The sequence below is a fragment of the Symphodus melops genome (genome assembly GCF_947650265.1).
Source record: "Symphodus melops genome assembly, chromosome: 9".
NCBI lineage: Eukaryota > Metazoa > Chordata > Actinopteri > Labriformes > Labridae > Symphodus > Symphodus melops.
In genome coordinates, this window is record NC_136699.1 from 13,042,227 (window position 1) to 13,068,074 (window position 25,848).

General features: G+C 42.2%; 2 protein-coding genes across 8 annotated transcripts; both read right to left on the reverse strand.

Moving 5' to 3' along the window:
- Positions 1–2,830: 2,830 nt before the first annotated feature.
- Positions 2,831–20,988, reverse strand: LOC306829758 (catenin delta-1-like). 7 transcript variants are annotated; one of them, XM_079352906.1, is made up of 22 exons: positions 20,631–20,988; positions 15,596–15,713; positions 14,463–14,626; positions 12,289–12,357; positions 12,074–12,193; positions 11,703–11,965; positions 11,322–11,603; positions 10,939–11,179; positions 10,599–10,821; positions 10,196–10,391; positions 9,971–10,088; positions 9,502–9,655; positions 9,256–9,273; positions 8,809–8,877; positions 8,223–8,350; positions 7,933–8,083; positions 7,602–7,794; positions 6,618–6,820; positions 6,450–6,491; positions 6,278–6,345; positions 5,990–6,088; positions 2,831–4,509 (listed from the first exon to the last, which is right to left on the reverse strand). In XM_079352906.1, exons 3-21 carry the CDS (start codon positions 14,619–14,621, stop codon positions 6,029–6,031), a joined length of 2,757 nt encoding a protein of 918 aa, XP_079209032.1. In that variant the 5' UTR covers positions 14,622–14,626; positions 15,596–15,713; positions 20,631–20,988; the 3' UTR covers positions 2,831–4,509; positions 5,990–6,028. The 7 variants fall into 7 exon arrangements, with proteins under 7 accessions (XP_079209032.1, XP_079209031.1, XP_079209033.1 ...); XM_079352905.1 differs by having other exon boundaries at positions 15,590–15,713; XM_079352907.1 differs by lacking the exon at positions 9,256–9,273 and having other exon boundaries at positions 15,590–15,713; positions 20,631–20,987.
- A 640-nt stretch (positions 20,989–21,628) lies between these two features.
- LOC306829480 (uncharacterized protein) lies at positions 21,629–25,335 on the reverse strand. Its single transcript, XM_079352529.1, has 4 exons — positions 24,886–25,335; positions 24,259–24,347; positions 24,096–24,171; positions 21,629–23,503 (listed from the first exon to the last, which is right to left on the reverse strand). The coding sequence occupies exons 1-4, from the start codon at positions 25,175–25,177 to the stop codon at positions 22,695–22,697; spliced, it is 1,266 nt and encodes a 421-aa protein (XP_079208655.1). The 5' UTR covers positions 25,178–25,335; the 3' UTR covers positions 21,629–22,694.
- Between the last annotated feature and the right edge of the window lie 513 nt (positions 25,336–25,848).

Below are 25,848 nucleotides of genomic sequence, written 5' to 3' on the forward strand. Positions count from 1 at the left end.
TGCACTTTTTTAAATGATCAGAGCAAAAAACACTTTTTATTTTAATTCCATAACATTTTAGTCATAAGCTCACGTAAAAAGGACAGACAGGGGACTTTCAACAACAACCCAAATGAAATGAGTCATAAAGTTAGCCAAATAATACATCTGTGCCCCTTTGATAGCGCTGACACCTCATGTAATCCATTGGGAGTCTTTGTCTTTAATATCCCCAAAGAAATAAAGTTCCTTGAGCTTTCTAAACACATATTTCAATTAGTCTTGTTGTCCGTGTGCAATCCAAAGACAACTTGCTCAAAGGACACAGAGGGGACCGGACTGAAACCCTTGGTGGGTACTGGAGAGTCATGTTGGCCTGGGGCAGGCCGGGGCCAACGCTCATTAAACTTGACAAAGAAGAATGGGTCCTTAAAGGGCCCCCCAAAGATAATGGCCTGCATAAGGTAGACAAGGGCCACGACCATGAAGCTGATGAGGAAGAAGGGGACAAAGGGCCTCAGGTGGTGCCATGCCACCCCCAGCCCATAGCCTAGTCCGCCAAGGCTGCTCTGCTTCCTGGTATGGGACGTGTTGCGAAAGGAGTCCGGAGCTGGAGTATGATCATGGGACTCGTCATCTGAGTTCAAAGAGGGGGGGCCACGTCCAGAGACACCCATGAGTTATAATTGAAAACTGAGTAGTTTCTTTGGTCTGAAGCAGAATTCTTACTTTCTTTCCTCTAGAGATCAGCTCCAGGGAATCGCAAGGAGGGAAGAACAAGGCCACACTTTATCTCCCAGTTGTGTCGTTCCCCTACCTTATCTTGTGTGAAGTTCTTAATGTCGAATTGATGAGATGTATTCACAAATTAATCCTCGTCAGCACTGACCATGCGCTTTATTCCTTTGCTTTATTCCTCGTTTTCCTGTAAATCAAACGTGCCGGAGTAAAACGTTGCTGCTTGTCTTTGAGCTTGAGAGAGCGATTGAGAGGAAATGAAAAACAGAGGGAGCTCTAAATAGATATGACACCTTATGACGGTGCACAGGGAGGGAGGGAGAATCTGCTGCGCTCGGTGGTCTCAAGTTTAATGCTGTGTGTGAGTGGGTGTTTGTACCAGCTGCACAGGTTACAAACATCACAGATATGCACACACACATGTCACTCAAGATATGCACTCATAGCAGCTAGAGGACAAAACCATCACAACCATTTATGTTCCTATGCAGTACTAATAAATCTTCACCTGTGGTACAGTGTTCTTGAATTATGACAGGTGCAGCTGTAGGGTTTAAATTAATTTAGACAAACCTCACACATCACACCCTAGCAGGGCCGTAGCAAAGATTTGTAGGTACACTGAGGTCTCTGTGGCCTCTTTCGACATTCTTGAAAACAAAGTGTAACTTGCATTTTGTAGAAAAATAGAAATTAGGCAAGGTGACAGAAATATACAGAGAAGAAATGTGTTGAGATGTGAAACCCTTTCATCTTCTCTGAAGCCAAAAGCTTTTGTGTTTTTGTTTTTTATCTGTCAAGATTTTCACATTTCATAGAATTTCATGTTCAAGTCAGGCTTGTAACCAGCAGGATAGCTGCCGATTCTTTTTAATTTAAAAAAGAATAAAAATAGTGGTCAACAAAAAAAAATCGGGTTAAAATTGTTTATTTGTCCCATTATTGCACTGATATATACAAAAAGTGCTTCAATTTCAAATTAAAAATATCAATGAAATGAAACTGAGCTGTAAAAAAGGCTGACCTGTAAGTTTGCGCTACAGAAACAATGTCGGTGTTCTGCAGCTTTGCATTTCCATGCACTGCTAGTGTACACATGAACATCTTGTATTCTGTTAATTACAATATCAAATGTTTATGGTTTTCAGGATTTGTGTAGATCTCTAGTGTTGCCAGTGCCTATTTGAGTGTGCTATGTTATATGCCTAGACCAACTTCAGGTAAAGTGAAGGGGGGAGGGCAGTCTGTGGCGCTCTTGTTTTAAGGGTTGTAAGCTGAAGAGTTTTGAATCAGCTGGTTTAGCTACGACTAAAATACCTTGATTTTATTACACTTTTTTTGGATAAAACTAGGTTTCCATTTGCTGAATTTTAACTATTCTATGTTGTCAAACCCTGTAAAACACACACGACTTATCAAACATTCACCTCGTTCTCAAGCAGCTGCTCCTCAATCTGTGCGGGAGACATTTTTTGATGGGCTGCATTCTGGAAATACCAAGACCCCTTCACGTCCTCGAAGAACCCGTGTATTTCTTCAACATGTCTCGAGAATGAAGCACAGACACAGAGATGGCAGATATTTCCTGTTAGAATATGTAACCAGAAACCCAAGCTGACAATTTCAAACTAAAAAAAGCTCATTAATATGACATTGTAGATAACAAGCCTGTAAAAGTTGCTGCCCAAGGATTTTGTTGTGATGTATTTAATGTAGTTTTGTATTTCTAAGTTTGGCTGCTAATTGTCTGTCTGAAACTCTGTTTTTGTGTTGCTTGTTATGTCCAGGACACTCTTGAAAAAGAGACTTTTAATCTAAATGAGTTTCTCTTCCTGGTTAAATAAAGGTTATATATATATATATATATATATATATATATATATATATATATAAATAAAGGGGCATGTAAATTAAAATAAAGAAAATGTATCTTAAAGAGTATGATATCTGACATAGTAATGGTGCGTGCATTTGCCATTTCCCTTAACAAGAGTGAGGGTATAAAATTACCCAGACGTTCAGAGTGCCTCTCTTTAATTAGACCTGTTTATCTACATGATACAGCAGTCCTTCGGTACTTCACCACACAGCCACATCAATCACGTCACCAAAATCTGGTCTAAGAAAAGATCTTTATTTATAAAAACAGTATTACCAGATACATACTTTACTGAAAAAAGCAATTTCTCAGAGCCAAGGCAGGTATGAATGGTACATCATAATTACATGGATAGGCAACAATACAAATATACTGTGCGGAGAGTAAAAAAGAAAGAAAAAAAAAAAAAAAGGTTATTGGTGTCTTATGCCTTAAAAATGACTGTAACAGTAAAACAGGGACTAAAATTGCATAATGCTCTCAACCCCCACTCCTTAAATCCTGAAATAATAATAAAAAAACAATCCAGTCACAAAGGGAAAATAAAGAACGGAAGATAGAACACAATTTTGTGTTTTTGTCGTCTCCCAAATTAAATCAGTATCTGTTAAAACTCGAGTCTGCTCTGAGGGTAAAAGCCTCCCATTTGGTAAAATGTGTATTTATAAAACAGCACACCACCAAGGCCAATAAAAACTACAAGTAGTGTTTTTTTTTTTTCAACTTTAGAGTTAAACCGGAGATAATCATTTCAAAGAAATAATCCTAAAGTGTTTTTTACTTTGTCTAAATAAAAAGCATAAAGTTGTTTTAAAGTCTGACAGAGTAGAACGAGGAATAGAAACTTAAGCGGAAGGTAAAATAGTTTTGTGGTTTAGTAAAGGTCTGGTTCCCTGCTTCACAAGTCAGGACCACATGTGTGATCTAATGGATTAAAGATGCTGAGGCTGTCAAGAGTTTAGTTTCGGGGAAGTGGACACAACGTTGGAAATTAAAGTATCAAACACTAAACAGAGGCAGTCATTACATAATAACTAAAAAAAACAACAACAACAACAACAAAAAACCCCAATGACAATGCTTTGTCACAGGAGCACAAGTTTAAAAAACAAAACATGAATGAATGAAATTATCAACATGTGGTCTTATAGGTCTGGTCCGTCACTCACTCAAAAAACACACTCACTCCAAGGTCCATATCCATTTATCACACACACACACACACACACAGTCGGCCACAGGTCCTGTATGACAAATATACACACACCTGATCTTTCTTGTCTACACCTGTGCTGGTCCCAACCAAGAGAAAATAACTCTAGACAGGAAAATAACTCCTCTATAAACAACATTCTTGCTCTACAGGGCGATCCACAGCTTCGTCCCAACCTCCCAATGATCCCAGCAACGGGACGATTTAAATTAATGAGCCAAAACTAATGCAGTCATCCCATTTTCTTTTTATATACAGTATATACCCTACTTAGAAGTCTACATACAAATTCGTCGTTAGGATGTGGGTGTTGGCAAAACTTTTTTTTGACCAAAAGGATTTAGCCAGAAAAAAATAGAATCAAGCAGGATCACAACACCAGAATAAAATGATTGTCAACAAAGATAATAGCCTTTACAGAAGAAGTATAATTTAAAAAACTGAATATATTTCTGTTGCTACAATTGTATTTGTAAAATAGGTGTGTGTGTGTGTGTGTGTGTCTGTTGCATGGCAAGCCTGCAAGACAGCCATTTTCTTTGGATGCCAACCCTCATCTTCCAATCCCATCTGTGTGTTGGTAGAGAAAAAGAGGAGAGGGGACAAGGGGGAGAGAGTCTGTGCATCTGGTTCTTCTCTCCTCAGTAGCAGTGGTAGGGCAGGGACGGCCCCGTCTGGGTGATGCACACTATCAGTTTTTCTAGAGAAAAGAGCAAAATTAGTTTATTAAAGTCAGAGTATGACAGTGACAAATAAAGTAGGATTTTTTTTTTTAACTGAACATGGAGGCTATACGAGGTATATGTGGTATAAGTATGGCACACTGCGCAGCGGGGCTGTCACAATAACCAGACGGTCAAGACTTTGTCAGTACTAAAACAAAAGTCAAATGATTTCATTTTGTAAAAAGTATTACAGAATAGTTTGTCATAGCATTGCATCCTTTTCACTTTGTTTACAACCTCTGGAACAGTTGACTGTTTATCAAATGAAAGGCAATATTTAGACATTATATACAGTATGTAAGGGCATCACCTTATGCTACATAATGGCTCAAAAGTAAAGCACTAGAGATTGTATATACAGCCCTAGATTATACAAATTAAATGCACAATGAATCATGTTTACACTCCATGAATTGAAATGTGAGTCAATATATTAAAACAAACAAAAAGAATTGTCTTTCAGCTTCACTAATTATATTTGGGAGAGAAAATGTAAGAGAAGAACAAAATAGCAAATAACCTCTTCTAAAGAATGCACGGACAACAAACGGAGACAACCTTATGACATTTACAATTCTTGTTAATTAAAACTAAATGTGTCAGTTTGACAGAATCCTGATTTCATGACATGGTCAAAGTAAATATATTCATTTAAACAGCGACTGTAGCCTTGGATAGTACAGCAGTGACCAAGCTGCACATTAGACTTTTTTCCCACTTGTGTGTGGATTAAGATAGCTGCTTTTTAAAGTTGTATTTCCCAAATGTGTTATCAAATAACATCACAATTAAAATAATTAAAATGCAGGTGATTTTGTATATTTTTGTTTTTGTTTTTTTACATTCATTCATTATTACGTTATTAATACGTTTTCCTACTGATAAAAGTAAATGATAAGATTCTGGTTCACAAACAATGAAATCCACCAGACTGCCTTAACTTTGTCTATCATTTTAGCAAATTGTTGTTGCACTGCCCTGCACAGCCATAGGAGGGCGCTGAAACACAGATTTTTGACCTCTGATAAAATGCAGATGCACGTTTGAAAGCTTGGTACATGTAGAAAACGCTTCACTTTATAACTGTCTTGAGATGACAAACATCAGTCGATGCAACATCAAAACCCTTCTTTCCTTGATGGTGCGGTGTTGCAGTATTTATGAAAATGTTCAAACTTTAGTTCTGTTGTTGTGACAAATCTGCTGCTTAGACAATCTTTTATTACTCTGAGGATTTAGTTGTTGAGCAACTAAGGGTTAAACTCTACACTGACACACTGCGTACCTTACAGCATACTATACCAGCATGTACACATGACATCAGGGCATCATAGGGTTAAATAACAGTACAGAGATCTACACCAGTGTTTTAGTAAGTTGAGGGTTTGAAGTTGTTAGAGACAAAGGAAAAGAGCTGACTGAGTCCATGCAGGACGAGAGGTCAGTTGAACATACCATGCTGTTACATGCAGAGGGGGGTAGAGGGGGGGAGGGCTAACCATCGTAGGAGTCCAAGAGGGGCAAGGAGCCTTTTCTGCCCCCATACACCCCTCGCTGAGAGACAACCAGAGAGAGAAAGAGAGAAGGAGTGAGTGGGGGAAAAAAGTAAAAAATGTCAGTAAAAGTGAAGTTTTAAAGAAAGAAACGGTGTAAGTCAGGAAATAGTGAAAGCAGTGCAGGAGGGTTAGTGTCGTTAAGTGAGCAATCCAGCAAGTGAAAGTGCCTGACGCTTATGTAAAGTACCTGTAAAGTGTCTGTGGTTTCATCCAGAGTGTGTCTCCTCTCCCTCTGATCCAGTGTAGAGTAGGCCTCTGAGAAACAAAGATATGAAGAATCAGATAAAGTACAGCATTCAATCTAAACAGGTTTGAAATAAAATAAAAAGAAAGAAAACTACTGTGATAAATGTACTAACCAGGGCCAAGGTCGTTTAGTGGAATCATGTCCCTCTTTTCCCCTTTGGTAACACAGAACAAAACCATCCAGGCTTTAGCTTCATATACACTGAAGTGCACATCTAACACGTATTATGAACCATTCTCTAAGTTGAAATGCTCTCAAAAGCTCTTTTCTGCAAACCAACCTCTGTCTAACAATGGCGTGGTGCTGTCTTCATAGGTGCCGTTAACCCGGGTGTTTGGGCCGTTGGTTGTGCCGGCGTTAAGGTTGACCATGAAGTCAGTCTTCTTCCAGCCGTCCTTCTCAAGAGGTCGACGCAGCTCCTTGTGAGCCCAGACGAGCTGCAGCACCTGGCCGGCCCCCCGCACCTCACGCTCTGAGCGCTTGCTATAACACACACACACACACACACACACACACACACACACACACACTTTCACAGTTTATGACAAGTCTCTTTTTGTTCACTTATTAGGAGCAGTCATCTTTAGCTCAGGATAGATGGAAAAAAATAAGCTTTACTCCACATAATCTAAAAGTTACTCAACTTCAGTATTTCAATGATTAAAGTCAGGGTATTTGATGCTTTTTAAGTTTTGGATTATGGTGAAGAGGAACGGTCTTTATTAAGTGGCATTCATGTAGAAGCACCAGACACTTTTCCATGAATGCCACTTCAGCAACACAGAAGCACCAGTCACTTTAAAAACAAAAAGGACTCTTTACAAAAATACAAAAACAAGATGTGTATTATTTTCATTTGCTAAGTTTGTGCCTTATATTGATTTACTTGCAGTTAATACAAGTCCATGCACATTTGTTGCTGCTGCTTTTTGTAATGCACATCTTTGCACAGTATCTTGAAAGTTATGTAAATCTGTATTATTATTTTTTACCTTAATATTTTTGTACATATTTTTTGAAGTCTTTCTACTGTTAGTTTACAACGTGGCTCAGAAAGAAATGTTGTTTTGATTTTTCTGTAGGTCCAGCACATGTTGAAAAATTGACAATAAAGATGACCTTGATTTTAATTTGAAATGCCCAAAGTATCACTTCATTCACCTTATGATTATACAATGAAAACTGTTGTTCATGCAACCCCAAAACACATTTAAACATTACTTTAATTTTTATGGTTTAAGCTCACTCCACAGAACAAACATACCCGTCTTTGTTGATGAGCACCAGCCTTTCGATGCCCTGCGATGCTCGAAGGGTCTTTGCTGCCTCCACACTGTTGCCCAAGACCTCAGCGAGCGTGCTCAGTACAGACACGACTGTCTCCTCTGACAGGGCGCGCCCAGTTTGACTCTGACCTCCAGGTAGGTTAGCTACAAGGTGAGGTACTGCATGCAAACCTGCAGCAGACATACAGGGAGATAATATATCAGGAGTGATGCAAATCTAGGAGTCCTGTCATCTTTCATTTACAAAACAAAAAGTATAATCCAAAAAAGAAACATTTAATGTTTTAAAGCCTATGTTGATGTGCTTACCAAGCAGTTCACAGTTACGGTTGTCAATGGCAAGGTTCCTCAGGGCTCCAGACATAGCACGAACCACGCGGTCATTGCCATGAGCCAGCAGCTCTGCCATCATAGGAAGACCTTTTTCCAGACGCACAGTGGCCCGAATATACCGACCAAACTGGGGACCAAGCAGACAGAGAGGGGGCGCTGAAAATCATTTCAAACTGAGAGCAGATTTAGTCTAAGAACTCCCTAACAGACATCGTTTACTTTCTCTTAACTAACAGCTCTTGAATTGGTCAAGAAATCGTTCTCACAGTCCATCGGCCTGCACACAGGTTCTGGATGGCACCAGCGGCAGCCTCCAGAACGGAGGGGTTTTTACTCTCTCTGAGCAGCGAAGTGTAAACACGAACCACCTCTGGCTGGAACAACAGCTCGTAACCTAAAACAGAGAGGAGAGGGAGAGAGAGTCTGTTTAACACAGTTCTTATTCTTCATTAGAAAGATATAAGCTAGAAAACAGTCCTGCTTTTTCTAGCTGGTGTCTTAAAAATATCAAACTATGCCTGAACTATTTTATTTGTTTGACTATAGAGAAGCACTAATCCTTTCAAACATATTGTGCGCCTCATTTAGAAACAAACATTAAATAAATACTTAGCTTATTTTTTACTTTATTTAACTGAGATGCGGGGACAGATTTTCAATTAAAGTATTGGTAGTAAAGACATGTCCCATATTGATACATGTGGTTAAAATAATCCCAAGTGAAATACACATTTTTTCCAGGAAAAATAACTGTTGACTTTTAGATGCATTACAGGAAAACACGACAGAGAAAACCAAACGGGAAAGGGGGAAATTATACTGCAACATGAAGCGTTAAAGGGACGTGCATACCTTTGGCGGGTGTTGTTCTCTTTGGAATGTCCACCTGATCTCCGCTTCCATCATCTCCATCCCTTTTTCCTGCAAGAAATGTATTTTTTTTTTAAACAGAAAAACATGCATGTTTGGGCTGAGGAAATAACACTGATTATGTGACGTTGGATGAGATGGAGCAGTCGGTTATCTTCAGTTCTCTAAACTGGCACGCACCACGGAGTGAGATGAACAAGCACTGTGAACATGCACTGCTGTCTGCGTGATGTCAGGGGATCATGCTTATGAGCTGGATGTGTATTCCACCTTATCTGACATTCCTCTTTTACAACATACAAGGTTTTCTTTCTGCATTAGTAATGATGAGTGATGATGAGAGTGGTCAATGGTTTCAAAAGGCTCACAAGCACACAGAGAGAGAGAGAGGGAGAGAGAGAGAGAGAGAGAGAGAGAGAGGAATCTTACCTTTGGAAAACCACTCATCTAAACACAGCAGAGAAAAAAGGGGAAGAAAGGACGAGTAGGAGGAAGAAGGGGGGGGGGAGAGAAGGATGGAGGAGGGATAAGACAAGAAGAAGGGAAACGGTGGTATAGTGTGAAAAATAGCTACAGGTGCATCTGCCACCAAGAAGCTTAAACACACAAGCAGCTGCCCAAATTTCAACACCAAATCTTGTGTACTTCGGAGCTGTATTAGTTATCAACACTGACCTTTGCCCTTCCGAGAACCAAAACAGCCACCCTTGTTCGCAGGGACCGGTCCCTGGTTGAGGGGCATGGCCTCTACGTAACGCTCACAGCCGGGGACTTCACGGTGAACATGATAAGAGAGATTCCTCAGGAGACAGACGCAGTTCTCCACCAGCTGCAAGGGGGGGCAGACAACATGATCAAAGATGGGAACAGAGAGAAAGATGCACTGATGAAATTTAAAATAAAAACACAAGATACTTGTCCCCTGATGAAAAGAGAATCGCTCAGTGAACAAACCCCTCCTCCAAATAATGCCCATACTGATCAGTCACATAACCTTATGGCCTCTGGTTGCTATCTTCAATAGACCCAGGCTCTGTTTATGCGAGCTAGCCTGATATTATACCTTACTGCATGGTCTGTTCTGGCCCCGACCACCAAAGCCTGTAGAATGCTAAAAAATGTATGTATAAAATCGTTCTGATACCTTGTTATCCACATCTTTGCGGTTGATCTGGGATTGGACAATATACATGAGCGAATCCACAAGTCCTGTGCATTCTCTCAGCTTTCGCCTGGCCTCGCTGCGTTCGGAGCTCACATTCCTGTTGGAGTAGGGACAAGTTAAGCACATAATTGCATGTGTTTCTTCTCAAAATAACTCCTCTTTTCTGACCCTTTCCAACGTTTCGTCCATTGATCCCTTGCATACCTAAGGCAGCCAGCAGTGTTGGTCAAGGCGGTCTCCCACTCCAGATGGCGTGGTTTGCAGCTCTCCTCTCCTGCTCCGTTGCTCCCTCGCTCCCAGCCGGAGTGAGGGACAACCACCTCGTCAGCCAGGGCGTGCATGGCGTGGTCCACAATTTCCATCTTCACCGAGTCATGGGATGAAAGATTCCACAAGGTGCCTGGAAGGACATAAAAAGTACTATTTCTATCACTGTAATAAAAGAGACAGGCTTAGTCTTAAAAAAACGGAGGGATTATTGCTACAGCTCTCAACTAGTTTTGTTTTCAGTTCACAAATTTTACCAAGGATTAGTATGGCTTAACAAAACCAATGGTGTGTTTAAATCCTGAACATATCAACAAGAGCCATTTGGGGATGTAGATACCCGTTATGGTGTCAGTCAGGTCCTGGTCGTGGGTTTTCCTCAGTAATCTGACCAGAGCGGGGACTCCATCGCAGTTCTTGATGGCGATCTTGTTGTCCTGGTCTCGCCCATATGAGATATTCTTGAGTGCTCCACAGGCTGAGTGGTGCACGTCCTTGCTGGGATGATCCAGCAGTGACACAAGGGATGGAATTCCCTTCAAGCGACGCACCTCCGACTTAACCTAGACACACGAAAATGATTAGACTCTTCTACAGGAAATGATGAACGTTCACGACATGTCAAGATGAAGATTTGTGACGCCCCGCTCTTCTGCATTTGGATGTGCTCCTTTTTTCACCTTGTCATTTTTGAATGTGAGGTGCTGCAGGAATGCAGCAGCGTTTGTCTTGACGGGGTCCAGCCGGTAGTTCAACATGGCTATGACCTCCGGCAGCTCCGGCTGTCTCCACGAACCAGGAGGAGCCTTCCTCAGTGTGCTGTCCAGTGACGCCATGCTCCCCCTCTCCATCGTCATGGGAACGGCCCAGGCATAAGGGTCAACTCCTCCCATGTCCCCATCCAAAGTATCCTCACAGCTCCTTCATGTGGGAGGGAGAAATACAGAGGGACTTTCTCAAGATTTGTCTTCAAATAATTTATTTGTTCAATGGAGAAAATCACTTTGGCCCAATTCATGTCCAAAATATAGAAGGATATGACAGTACAGATATGCTGTTTTACCTGAGTCTTCGTCTGTCCATACCCCCAGGGCCGGGCCCTAAGCGGGGCATGGTGCCGTAGCCACCAGGGTGCATGGGTGGAGGCCCCATGCCGTATTCATCGTATCCCACACTGCGCTGGTCATCCTCCAGTCCGTATTGACCGTGGCCATAACGCATTTCCATGGCGGAGCCCAGGGCTCTCATTCCTCGGCTCACCTGGGGCTGGGCTGCGTACGGGTCCAGCTGCTGGCGGCTTGGGGCCCTGTAGCCAGAGTCAAGGGTCCTGTAGCCATCGACTGGCCTGAGGAAAGAAGGGATGTTCGAAGTGAGTTTGTAAAAAAAAAAAAAAAAAAGGGTTTCAAATTCAAATAAAGTGTACTTTATAGGAGAGGTGTTGCACCTGTAGCGGTCGTCCATGTGCGAGCCTCTGCTCAAGCTGGTGTATGCCTCTGATGGAGGGCCTCCGCGGTAATCGTCATAACCTGGTACGGGGCCATAGTGGTAGTTTCTGGGCACCGTGGCAGTTGGGTAGTCACCTGCGCCTGGCTGCCGGTAAGAACGGTCTAGCGTAGCGCTGTAGGGACCCATACCGGACACCGACAACCCCCCATCGATGGACATGGAGTCAGAGGGCAGGACTGTGCGTGTGATTGGTTTCTTCATCTGGATGACAAAGTGACAGATGGGGCTTATTCTCAAGAATGTGACCATAAAGAAAGGAAACAGAAGAAGCTTGGAGAGCACTGATGATGATGATCACATATTACTTACACCATTGTCTTGGCGCCGTGCGGTTCCCTCTTCAGAGAAGACTGAGTGCACTTCCTGGGAGTCGTCCTCCGGTGTGTAGCTCTCATCGAGAGCGCCGTGTGCAGGGTCCACCATTCTGTACTGTAGCAGACACGCACAACATGTAATATGTCATTCGTCAAACCACTGGCACTTAAAACCTCGACCGTGATTTAACTTAACGCACAAACACATACCTGTGTGCCGTTTATGTATGCGTCAGTTAGTTTCAGTCGTTCTATATCTGCATCCCCCAAACGCCCGTTCTGAGACGAAACATAAAGAGACAAACATGAGACACGGCCTGCAAAAATCCCAAACTAAACCCTTTCCTAACGCAGCACATACATTCGGTGTTGAGGCGTACCAGTGCTGTCTAGTTTCTCACAAGCGCTCAGATGATGTTTCTGCTGCTGAAGCACATTTAAGTGCTGACCGAAACCGTCTCTGCATGTTTATGGTCTGCGAATCACTGCCAGACATGAGGGAGGACATTTTGGAGTGCAGCCACTCATCCTCATCCTCACTCCTTACTTCGTCCTGCTTTCTTCCGTTACATAACCAATGACTGTCACACTGACTGCATGACTTGGACACTTTATACCCTCCCCCCTCCACCCCCCAACAAGCAGCACTCACTTTTATGCAATGTAACTGCCTAAGATATCAGAAATAGCCTCGAGCTGACGCGTCCTCGCTGTGTAATTGGGCGGATATTTCTCTCTAACTGTTTGACAGTATTTGTCTGATGTCACTGACTGACACAGAGTGAAAACAATGACGTGAGCCCAAAACCACTGCACTTTATCGATACGTCCACAGGGAGGCAGCTGTGTTGTGTTTGAGAGCGAGGGGAAGGGTAGATTAGGATTTCCTGCATTTCTCGGTCTTACTTGACCAACTGTCACATGAAAATCTTCATGTCACTGCCAAGGTTTTTAAAGAGACGGCATCTGATCTAATCCGTGTCAGCACGCTCTCCAGGAAAGAAAAATATTTGGGAACAACGTTAGATTGTAAATTAAACTCTGAACCTGAAAATGTCATGTCCTGACATTTAGTGTTTGCTGAGGGCAAAATGATAATGGCTCTACTTTAATTTCTCTTCGAGGCCGAGACACAGGGGACCTTGTTGTGCCTCTGATAAATGGAGTCTTTTGATAGAGACAACAATATAGGACCGAGGCCTTCTCAAAACAATAACTCAAAAGATTAAGTGTTTAGAATTTAAACAGGAAACCTGATCGTCGGCTCACAATGTTTTTGAAAACACTGAAGGAGATAAATGGAGGACGTGCTGTGATACCGTCTACACAGCAGTCCTGCTGCTACCTGCAACGTTACACCGATGGTTAAAAAAAGATGTGTTTTAACTGCTTACTCTGGTATTGAGTGTTATAGTCAATGAATCAGCAGCTATTTAACAGCTAATACTAATATTAACTGCTGTGATTGGACTCAACTCTCAAAGCAAAAGCACTAAAAATGACTGAGGTATTATTTACTCAAATGTAAAAATGTGTTGAACCTCTATGGTAGTAAATGTAGCATCAAGGCTTCTGGACTGCTCATTGGACAAAATGAAAGCTACACAGGCTTTGTAAACTGTGATAGGGATTTTCTTTCTTTCTACATTTGCAGTACACACACATTGAAAATAATAATGTTATTGAGAACTAAAACAAAAGTAGTTGTCGCAGTGAGGGGGATGTGAAAATATCAGAGATGTACAGCCTGCGATCGCCAAACCCTTAATGTACACATCATTATGACAGATAAATGTAACACATGACTAAATACAACAGCAGATATCATGAATGATCCATTTAAAAGATCACTGCATGCAAATGACTTATTAGGATGAAGACTTACAAAAGAAAGCAAAGTTAATATTTGTAAATAAAGTAAAATGGAACATAAAAATGTCAAAAAGCAGAAAAAAAAAAGCAAACAGGATGCAGGAGCATGCGACACATGCACATCGCCTCATTCTTAAACACAACATGCTGCAACAAGAAAGACAAATAACTGAGATTCCACAGAAGGGGCCATGACTGAGGTGTTTGTGTGGCGAATGTATCCGGTGAGTGACAGCGAAGACATGCAGAAATGATGACCATCTCAGATATGTTTGAAGTCGTGCAAGTATGTGCAGGTAGCAACTGATATGACAGATTTTGATGTAAACTGGCCAAGCGCTGGCGGAGACAAGTTGGGTTTTATAAATGACGGTTGGATGGTGTCACACGGAGACCTTTTTTTCTTTTCTTTAAAATGGATAGACGATAATGACCCATGGATTGGATGTGAATGAGAGATGAGGGCAGGTCGAGCGTGATCGGGGATGATCGGGTTCATTGGAGGGTGTTACCTGTGTATGAGGGAGGGGGCGACCCAGGGTCGAGGGGCTGGTGGCAGGGAGGCCCACCCTCCTCCTCTCCTCCTCCAACGCCCTGGTCAGCTGTTCAAACTGCACCTCCTGCTCCCTGACCGACTCCAGCAGAGCCGCTGCGCTCTCACACTGCTCCATACACACTACACAGCCCCGAGGGGGGGAGAGGGGAGGGCGGTGTTACACACATCCATACAGCCTCACATAGACTACAACACAGGGAGAGCGTGCATTCAAAGAACACCATGATCTGGTGGATGCAAGATTGTTGGGGCAATAGGATTTAGGTTTGTTTCACCTAGGGTCAAAATTAATCAAAAATATTGTTATGCAATAATAAATAGCAATAACATGATTTGGAAAATGTAACAAATCACTATTTAGATTTTCTTTTATTTAATCAGGAGAAAAAAAAGGAAGATTCCCCATGAATGATTTATTAATTATTATTATTATATTTATGCATTTTGTGCAGTCATGTTTGGAGCTTTCTGGAAAGAGTTGGCAGTTGTTGGCTTTGTACGACAGAGTAATGAGAATGCAGCAGTCCCCGCTGTAAAGACACGTCTGTGGTTGAAACAAAACCTCTCGCCAAATCATGACACCGGGTTTCTGTGCGAACATGTGACGGTGGAATAAGCCTCTCCTTTGAAGTTTTCCTTCACACAAAGACTTTGAAAAAAAAAAAAAAAGGAGACCAACACGCTCACATTTCTTCCCGCCTTGAGCACGACATAGTAAGCGCTTGTTAAAAAAAAAAAAAAAAAAGAAGAAGAAAATTACAAGTATGCCATTTCAATTTCTGAAAAGAGCAAGTGAAATAAAAGAACCAGTCCAGGATTATTTGGTGGGAAGAAGCTCCACTACCTCGTAGTAGGTAGTTCAAATGACAGACTTATCCTCCGTTACTTAAATACCAAACTGCTGGTATGTGCACCCGCAGCATATCCTTTGTGATACAGTTTTTCCAAATATGCACAAAATGATTGCTGATAAAAAAGGACAAGGCCTGAGACTGCTCATTTATTTTCACACTTTGAGCAAAAAGCTGAACACCGCATGACAGAAAGCCGCCGAGTCAGAGAAAAAAATAAAATCATACACACCTTCACCTGTGAGCGTGCTTTGGTAGTAGAAGTGAGAGATCGCGCCAAGGTCAGAGGTTGAGCTCTAGTTGCTCATGGGTAAAAAGTCACAGAACCACCGAGCCCAGAAGGAGGAAGGACTGAACTGCAGAGAGAGAGAGAGAGAGAGAGAGAGAGAGAGAGAGAGAGAGAGAGAGAGAGGAGGAAAATAAAGAGAGAAATAGAGGAGTTTTAGAAAGAAAGAAGGCACCTCTATTTGAAAAACAACAACACAGTGTGAATACCGTGTGTGTGTGTGTGTGTGTGTGTGTGTGTGTGTGTGAACAGGGTTGTGTTTGCTCTGTGTGCAGAAAAACAGCGAGAGACAGGGACTGACAGTAGCCCCGGCCTTTAGACACACCCTGTGCTAACTCGAGAGTTTACGTTTGTGTGCAGAAGTTATCTGTGGGGAAGTGGACCAACACTCAGCTTTATGTGGGACAGAGGACAGGGACTGTCAGCAGAAAGAGAAAGCAGGTTTTGAAGATTGTAACATCCACGGAGAGCGATATATTCTCTTATCTTTCCTCCACAAAATGAGCTCCATCTCTTTTCTCCAAGCCTTTTTTTTTTGGTGTTTGTATCTTATCAGCTAGCTCAGGTCTGACTGTCAATCTGCCACTCTTGTTCTCTCCATTTAATTTCCTTTCACCTCCTCCTACGTTGTCAACTCGATTGTGCTCCGAGAGAGGACATTGTTACATCGGAGCCAAACAGGTGGAGAGTTAGATCCTCTTATCTGTTGATACAACTTATGTTGCAGGAGCCCGACTCCCCATCAGCTCTGACAAAAGCTGAGCACACTCAGGCAAAGGCAGCCACCCACACACCGGCACGACCGGTTGGACAAGATGTAGGAGGGGCGACCGAAGTTTAGTTACTGAATGTCTCTCTCTGTCCTGCCAAACAAGCACAGACACACTCCTGTGATGGTTCGTTTGCAGCGACTTGTGGCTCAAACGGAGACGTGCAGCAGGTGTTTTAGGGGCATGCAACGAGGCAGCATAGGAGAAGTGAAGCGACGATGGTGAATGACTCACAGTTTCACCTGTGTGAGATCGTGCAAAGAGAGAACGCATAAAAAAGGCTATAGACGATGATATCACCTTTGGACATTACTACACACTTCAGCTGGTAAACGGAGGCCAGCAGAGGCGGAGGCTGTTTCTGTACGTCTGTCAGACGAATGACTAACACACACCGAGTATGTGAGTGTGCTTACTGAAATAGTAAAAAAAAAAAAAAAAAAAAGTCCCTGCTTGAGGTGTGATAGACAGTGTGGGAAAAAAGCAGGAAAGTGGGACGGCCTGATGAGAAAATAAGGAGCGGCTCACACACATTTCACAAGACAAAGGTATTTGGAGGAACCAAAACCAGGATTTGCATGGAGGTTACCGATGACTGACAGGAAGACATGATGTCACACGCTCACACACACACACACACACACACAGGATCTTCTGCTTAGTGACTGTGCCGCCCCACAGCCATTGTCTCCCACCTGAGCAAAGCACACTGCTGTCCTGTTCCACACATGCCCATATATGGTCATAGCCAGGACAGGACTGATATTATCCACCACAGACAGACAGAGGGAGACGGCAGAGCGGGAGCTGCAAACAAATAAAACTGGCTTTCAGGGGAGTGTGAGGGGAAACCGGAGCAACAACAGCGGGGTCGTGGGACGGAGGGATGTGCAATATAAAGCAAGATAAAAAAAACCAGCTAATCTTGCATTCCTAGCATTGTCTCATGTCAATTCAGCCCAGCAGCCCACCCACTCATCCTCCGTTTATGACCTTAACATGACACTATTGAGATCTGTGTTTACTGTACTGTCACAGCGGTATACGGCCAGATAAGTGGAGTAATATACCCAAACAAAGTGGGGATAAAACTAAACTATCCTTCTGGCATATTTCCACTTTAATTAACCACACGTAAACACTGCATCCGTCGTCTTCTTATCTCGGTTTAACATGTCAGCTTATTTCACTAATGAGCGCAACTGTCACTCATATGAGAAGAATGATAAACTGTGATTGATATTTCTTGGCAAATGTACTTGAGATGAATGTTATGAAATGTTAGAATGTTATTCTAAGACGTGTGTGTGTGTGTGAGTGTGTGTGTGTGTGTGTGTGTGTGTGTGTGTGTGTGTGTGTGTGTGTGTGTGTGTGTGTGTGTGTGTGTGTGTGTGTGTGTGTGTGTGTGTGTGTGTGCGTGCGTGTGTGTGCGTGTGCGTGTGCGTAAACCACAGCCAGCCAGTGGAGGACATTTGCAGCTGTCAGTCCGGGAGGTTGGAGGAACAAAAAGAAGTTTGTGTAACCAGTACCAGGAACGCAAGTGTGAAAAACCCCGTAGGAGAGCGAGCTCATTACAGGACAAAACCTGTGTGTCATCTGTGCTGCTGATGTGTCAGTCGTGGAAAGGCCACTCTTGACCTCTGTCCTCCACCCGTCTCTCACAGCTGTGAGTTTTGGCCTTGTGTTGTATTCTGTAGTGAGTTTCGTCGAACAATGAAAACAATCTGTGCAGGTCTGCTGCTGCTCCCCCTCCCCTTTCCCCTGTAACCACATCCGGAGAAACAGGATGTTATGGATTTGACATCGGAGGAGTTAAAGGGACGCTGCGGCTACTTAAGCTCACCAAAAAAAACATTTTCCTGCACACAGAAACATTAAAGCCTTTACGATGTGTAATTTAGACAACACCCAGCTGATAATGGTTGGTTCCTCCTTCTTGTGGTGAAAATCCCCCAGCTAATATGCTGATCACACGGCCACATACAGCTTCCCATTTCGCTCACATTGTTTCACCTCCCGTTATCTGTTCTGCTTTTATGACTTTTAAAAAGCTCCTAATGTGAATCAACATACGCTTCTGTTTTCATTGTGAGAATCAATATCTTTGTTCCCTTGGTTTACGACTTTTGTGATTATAATCTTTTGGGTTTTTGATTTTTACAAAATAACAGACATCTGTGGAATTTATACTGGACTACACTTTATACACATTTATCAATAATAAAATGCACCTGTTTTTTTAATCCCTTTTAAGGGATCAACTTGATGTTCTCTGAACGTGAAACAACAACACTGTATAAAACCCATTGGCACAATGGACGCTTTTCCATCATGCTCCGTGTTTTATGATTCTCAATTAGCAGCACATCAAAATGTTTCAAACTCTAGAGAGAGGGAACAATGAACAAAGAGAATAGTCCAGAACGCTGTCTAAACAAATAGTCAAAATGCCGAGCGTAGATGACTGAGGTCAACATGTGAAGCAGTGTCCTGAGGTCAACATCGTACACAGTCACTCCTTAAACATCTGATTAAACCCCGACTCACCACGAGTCACATCTCTTTATCTGATCCTGCAGCCATCAGTCAGCATGAGTAACCCAACCATGTCAGAGGACATCTGTTAACGCGCACGTAAACAACAGAACAACCGTTGTCCACTTCATGAAGTTCTGGCTAATTCAATGAGCCCCTACACCTGCCGTGGACCGCTCCGCACTCCCACTGAAACAACCCCTTCTCTGTGAAGACGCACGTCTGTCTGCACGTCTCGCATCAACCTGCACTTCTAGTTTCCTAATAAGTTTGCCGGTGTGATTCCACGAGTGCTTGTTTAAGCTGAACGTGGTGTGTAATGGGATTGAAGCTTCAAGCTAACTAATCCACTTACCTCCTAACACATACACACATGACACGCACAGACAGACACACACAAACACATGGCTAGGCGCATTGAGGATTAACCTAGACACTTCAAGAGAGCAGACCCAGTTGCAGCTGGTGCTGGGTGGCAAGGATCAACAATCAAACAATCACCTGGAGGAAGAAAAGGTTGATACACAGGTGTTCATCACGACCACGTACAAGGTTATTAGTGGTAGCACCTGCAGCGCTGACCGAGACACTTACTGTAAACACAAAGCAGGATGTTCACACAGGCCCACAGGCGAGATGCTTACCAACACTGCGACGTGCATCTGCAGTGAACTAATGTTTACAAGGGAAGAGCTGGTTTACTTGTTCAACATTCAAGCTGACAGTTATCCCCACCCAGGCCTTCACCTACCAAAAACAAGTCCACACAGGACCCATCCAACAGGTTCATGAGCTGGTAAAGCTATTACCCAAGTCAAGTGGAAGACCACCACCCTTTAAAAACAAGACCCATTACAGTCTGGACTATCACCTTTTAACTATTCACTAGACTCAAAGTGATGAAATCTACTTATAGAACAGAAAGACTCTAAAGTCAAACTGCACCACATGTTGTGACCATGTTTACTGTGAAGGTCTGGAGATCCAAACCAGGGTTTTTCCTTCAGGATTGTTTAATCAGCCTGGCAAAACCTCTCTGACGACCAGCTGCTGTCGTAAAAAACATCAGTTTTAACATGAATTGATCTGCTAACGTGACATCACAAAGTAGGACAGGAGCAAGCAGAGCTGGCAGAATCAAAAAAAAAAAAAAGACTCACGAACAAAGACTATTTTCAGCATCGAGTTGCACGGTGTTTGTAGCTAACGCTGCTGCCCACACAGATCACAATGCTGGAGATCAAATCAAACCCAGCTCGGCTTGGCTTGCCTGCTCCCTCAGCACCCGTGTGACCTGGTTTGGCTGTCTTGCTAAGTTAGCATCACAATAATAACCCACATATAGCCAGACTGCGAGCCGTGCCAAGAATCAGAGCTAACGTTAGCATAGCTGAAAGAGATTAGCCACTAAAGCTAAGGCTGCATTAACGTGACATTTTTAGGCGGATGTTTTAGTTTTAGATACCAATCAAATGTGTTGAACTGTGTTAATTATACACGTGTGCGTGATAGGACAACAAACTTAGGGTTGACTATATAAATCGTCCTCGCTAGCATTGCTCGGTAGCATTAGCCTCAAACAGTGGTGTTTCTGGTGTGACCACTCCTTTGCCAACGCTGCAGAGTGTTTCATATCTATCAGTCTTTATCTCCACTATCAGACCGTCTATGAGTTCACTTACCTGCTGGTTCAAAGGCTGCCCCTGTCCCCGTTCAGAGTAGTCCGCTATTAGTGTGTTTTCTCCCCTCTTTTCTCCCACCTTCCTTCCTCGGGTCTAGGCTTCTGGGTCAAGCTCGTTAAAGACGAAGCGACATCACCGAGATTTCTATCAGAGTGAGGGCGGGATCAAGCAGCGGCTTTACCGTAAAGACGGCGCACCGTGAATTCCTCTTTCTCTTACAGGTGTGTTTCTGCACTTGTTGCCAAGTTATTAGACTGTTATATTTCTGCCGATATAAAACACGCGATCAAACTGATCAAACCTAAGACTTTATCAGAAGGCTCTTATGGGGGATTTTAATTATGTTACAGTAGGCTAGAGTAAATACATGATACCGCCCACCGCCCCTCTCCTCCCTTGTATGTCCGCTCCCTCACAATGTACACACACACACAATCACACACACACACACACACACACATTGATGTCATTTCATTGATTGCCCAAGAACAATAGACTGAGAGGAAGCAGCGTTTCTTGGGGAAGTAAAACAACATTCCTCGCCAACACGACAAAACCATTGGCACATAAAAACCACAACCACTGACCCACTTAGATTTTACACGTGCCGAGCTGTTGCCTCAATATGAAGATGGTGGTAAAACAAAAACACTTGATTTATGAATCATGCTTGATTTGAAACTATTAAAAGGTCATAACTGCATGGCTGTAACTTACTTAAGACCTAATATTTTCTTCTACCAGAGTTTATCACTACTGTAGCCTGCTTTAAATCCTGTCAATTAGTATTTGATATGTTTCTGACTTTACCAACTTTGTCTAAAATCAAGAGCCTCGAGTAAAACTGAGACTGCAAGCAAGGTGGAAAGAGGAACAATGTAAGGAATTCCCGTTTCCGTAATCCCCCCCCTAAATCAATCATTGCACTAAATCAACAGTGCACTCTAGAGGAGCAAAATGAGACTATTCAGACAAGGACATTGTAAAGAAAAACAAAATATGAATCAATATTTATTTATAATTTCATATCTAAAAAAACGAACAGGATTTATACATATGGAAGTACAAAAAGGAGAAAGCTGCAAAAGAGGCAGAGTAGAGGTAGTTTGCTTCAAAATGAAAAAAGCACATAAAGAATAAGTAAACAGCTTTTTAATCGTGTAAGCTGACATTTAAAAAAACCCTCAAAAATGGTTCAGATTGATGAATTGTATTAAGATGTTAGGTCAGTAATCTTGAAATGAGACAGCCATTATTGATCAGATACTGAATGTACTTTTAAATCAATTTAAAAAAACAACAACAAAAAAACACCTTATACAGGAAAAGGAGGATATGAGGTGCTCACAGTGGCATTGAGGTAGACTCCAGGTGATAGCCAGGTGCTCTTGAAGATAATTAAAATTCAGAGAGGAAAGCCTTGAATAAAATAGGTCATATATCAATGAAAATCCAATAGAGCATGAGAAAGACCTGGAAAGTTGAAGATACAAGTTGACCTAACCTTTCACTGCGTCTTGACACTTCTATGCTCTTAAGAAGACCTTTAGTGGTAGAAACCAGTCTGCGTCTGTCTTTTTTGTCAGCCTGGCATTGAGTGGAGCATGATATCCAGATGTGATTTAGGCAGAAGAAAAATAAAGTTCTTATAACATAAAATTCAAATACATTTCCTTTGTATTTTCCTTGATTAATGGACAATAACAATATACATTTTTGCAACTATGTCTCCTTTAAAAAATAAAATCAAACAGGCACAGAAAAAGATTAAAAGGGGATTTCAGTTTTTGTTGGGTCTCCTCTTGTTAAAATATATTCAAGTCTCATCACTTTGAACAGTTATTTGTTGGCTGTTTTCTTAGTTTGAACCACAACATTGTTTTTTTACTTGATGTCAATGTTTTTGTTTTTAGTATGTCATAGTGATTATATAACATATCTTAATATTTTACCTTTGGAAAATGAAATTAAAACACATTGCCACATGAAACACATTTTCAATAAAAAAAACTCTGTGGTACAGGTGTCAGTAATACAACATGCTAAAACACTGTTCTCTCATCATTAGAGTGTGCCATTTGGGATGTGTAGGATCATGTGCCTGCGCAGGTTGCTGGGGTTGTTGAAGCTTGCAGTGCAATGATTGCAGGTGTATGGTTTCTCTCCAGAGTGAGTTCTCAGGTGGATCTTGAGGCTGCCGTTTTGTGTGAAGCGTTTCCCACACTGTGTGCACGCATATGGCTTCTCCCCGGTATGAATTCGCATGTGGATGCCCAATGTAGTCTTGTTGACAAAGGACTTGCCACAGAATGAACATAAAACGGGCGACTCCCCTGTGTGACTTGCCCGGTGTACAATTAGGTCTTCGCGGCTGAGGAAACGCTCACCACAGAAGCTACAGTCCATGGATTTGTTAACAGTTTGAGGGAAGATATTCTGCTGCTGGGAGAACTGGCTGCTATGACTGGGTGGCCCTGCATGACTATCAGGTTCTAAAAATAGTGTTTTGATTGCAGGATTTAATGCTGTTGAAGTCATCTGGGTGGAAATGTCCTCGCCCAGCTGGCTGTTTCTTGCCGATACATCACTGTTATCCTGCGCCCCTCTGATTGAGACAGCCTCATTGGATCCCAAGGTGAAATCCACAATACTGTCATGAGGGATGTTGTGGTCTGGAGACAGAGAACTGAAAGCCTGGAGTTGAGTGATGTTAAAGAGGTTGTTCTCTTCTTGCAGAGGCCCTTCCCCTCGTCCATGAACACTTACGATTCTCAGCTCCACATTATTTTCTGTTAAGCAGGAAGAACCCGCAGGCAGTGCATTAACAGTGGCAATACCGCTCTGCTTACTTTGGTTTCCAAAGTGGTCCTGACCTAAAAAGACAAAATACAAAGACATCATTAACCAGGAATAAAATAGGCTTTAATTAATTAAGGAGATCTAGTATCTTTATGACAGTAAGTTCTGACAACAGTAAAAATAAAGTAGTAAAGGTGCCAGGGGACGGGCCTTTCTTCTGAATAGAAGACCGATACATTGTGCTGTAGTAAAGGCTCCTTTCAGGACTATTGTTTCAGTCGCAGCACATAGGCAAATCAACGGGGCAAGTTTCCAGGTTACCAAAACGATAGTCAGCACAATGTATCTGTCCACTATTAAGAAGCAGCACCTACTGCATCCTGTCTAAAAGCCCAATTACACAGTATCCGAATTCAAAATAAAAGCCTAACTTTATAAAAATTTAAAATGAAATAATGGAATTTCAAACATGTAATTAAAAAAGTGATTAATGCCAACTACACATTTTGCAATTAATCTGGATTTAAAAATGTAATCATTTGAAAGCCTTATAGTTTCCTTATCCATGTTTTTGTGTGTTGAAAGGTTTGTATGGGTTTTTCATACATAAAGTGTCCTGTTAACTATATTAACAAAGTTGACAATTATGAACGATTGCCTTCTCACCTTGAACCTGCTCACATTCTCCAAAGTCGTCCTCATCTTTGATCAGGATGACATCTGGGCTCTCCACATCTGCACTCTGACAAAGTATGAACACACAAATGAATAAACACAGTTTCTGAGTAAATTAAAGGGTGAGTAAAGATATGAACAGGCATGCTGTTACCTTGAATTGAGAGTTAGCAGAGGAAGTCTTATCCGTTGCTGATAGAGAAATTGAAACGACTTCCCCAACAGTTTTTTGAGCCACTGGTGCTTTGGTGAAAACGAGAGGAAAGGAAAACATTTGAGGCAGAAGGAGGTATGGATGGGAGGGAGAGGGAGAGGGAGAGAGAGAGAGGGAGAGAGAGAGAGGGAGAGAGAGAGAGAGAGAGAGAGAGAGAGAGAGAGAGAGAGAGAGATACTTTATTGATCCCGAGGGAAATTCAGGTACGGACTCCTAAATATACTGAACGTGTGGAGAGCAAATGCAAATGCAAAAATCATATCTAGAAAAGTTAATCAGTGCAGCTTCTTCACTTCTGAGCTGAAATGGCAATAAACCTGTTTATGACAGATGCTCATACCTTTATGACACGAGGGTCTAACCCAACCATAACGTAAGAGTCACGTGGTAAGGAGCTGGGGTTTATTGTGATTATATTGTATATTGTATTGAGGCAGCTTCTTTCAACTACTAAACATTAGATTGTTTATAATTATGACATATTTCGAAAAGTCCTTAATTGTCCAGAAATCTGCACCGCTGTTTGAGTGAGAAGGACTCTCATAAAGTTATGATAGTTATTGGTACCTTGTGGTTTAGCTCGTGGTTTGGGGATATTTCCTCTCAAAGAAAAGCGGCTGGCCGGTCGTTGCGTCCTGGTCTGCAGCTTTAGGGAGAAAAGTTCACTCCTCATGACCTTCATCCTCGTCCTCAGGGCTTCGTTTTCCTTCAGGCTCTGGCTCAGATGAAGCCGGAGGGGCGCAGAGTTCTCCGAGAACAGCTGACTGATTTCCATCACTGCAGCCTTTACCAGCACGTCCATTATGGACAGGAGCTGGGACTCGAGGTGCAGGCTGCCCGAGGGCATGTCTGCGGACATGTTTTACTCAGCTGCTGTCGTGAATTGTGTGAGAAAAAAAGACTAATCTGGTGGGCTAGCTAATAAAAATGACAACACAAAGGCGTTTCCGGTAGCATGGCGCTTGTTACCGTAAGTCATAGAAAGCGGGCGCAGGTTGGTTACCTGGTTTCCTTCTTTCTTCTCAGTTCAATGGTTCAAACTAATTTCGAATAAGGTTTTTTTGGGATCAGAATGAGTCCTTAGCTGAAACATTTTTTAAAGGAAGCAACACGGAAATTAAAATTAAGAATGACAGTAAGTCATAGAAAAATAAAGTCAAAAGCATAACAAACAAATAAATAAACGTGGAACAAGTAAAAGTTAAGGCAGGTTTTATTACAATATACAAAAGTAGGAGAAAATAAAGGAAATAAACAGGAAGGGGACGCAGACTTGTGGCTCCTGGTGGCCCTGAGGCTAAGAGGCAAACCCGTCGCCAGACCTTAGTCTTAGGGGGGCATATGAAATGCATGGGGGGTGCACAATTATTATCAGCCTGTACGCACATTTTAATAATCCACTGTATTCGCGCAGCGCGCAAACATCACGTTAAACATAACCAACAGCAATATGACCTGGTCCACTAATAAATTATTCTGTATTCATGTACATTTAACTTAATCTGATCAAATGTATTCAATATAAATGCG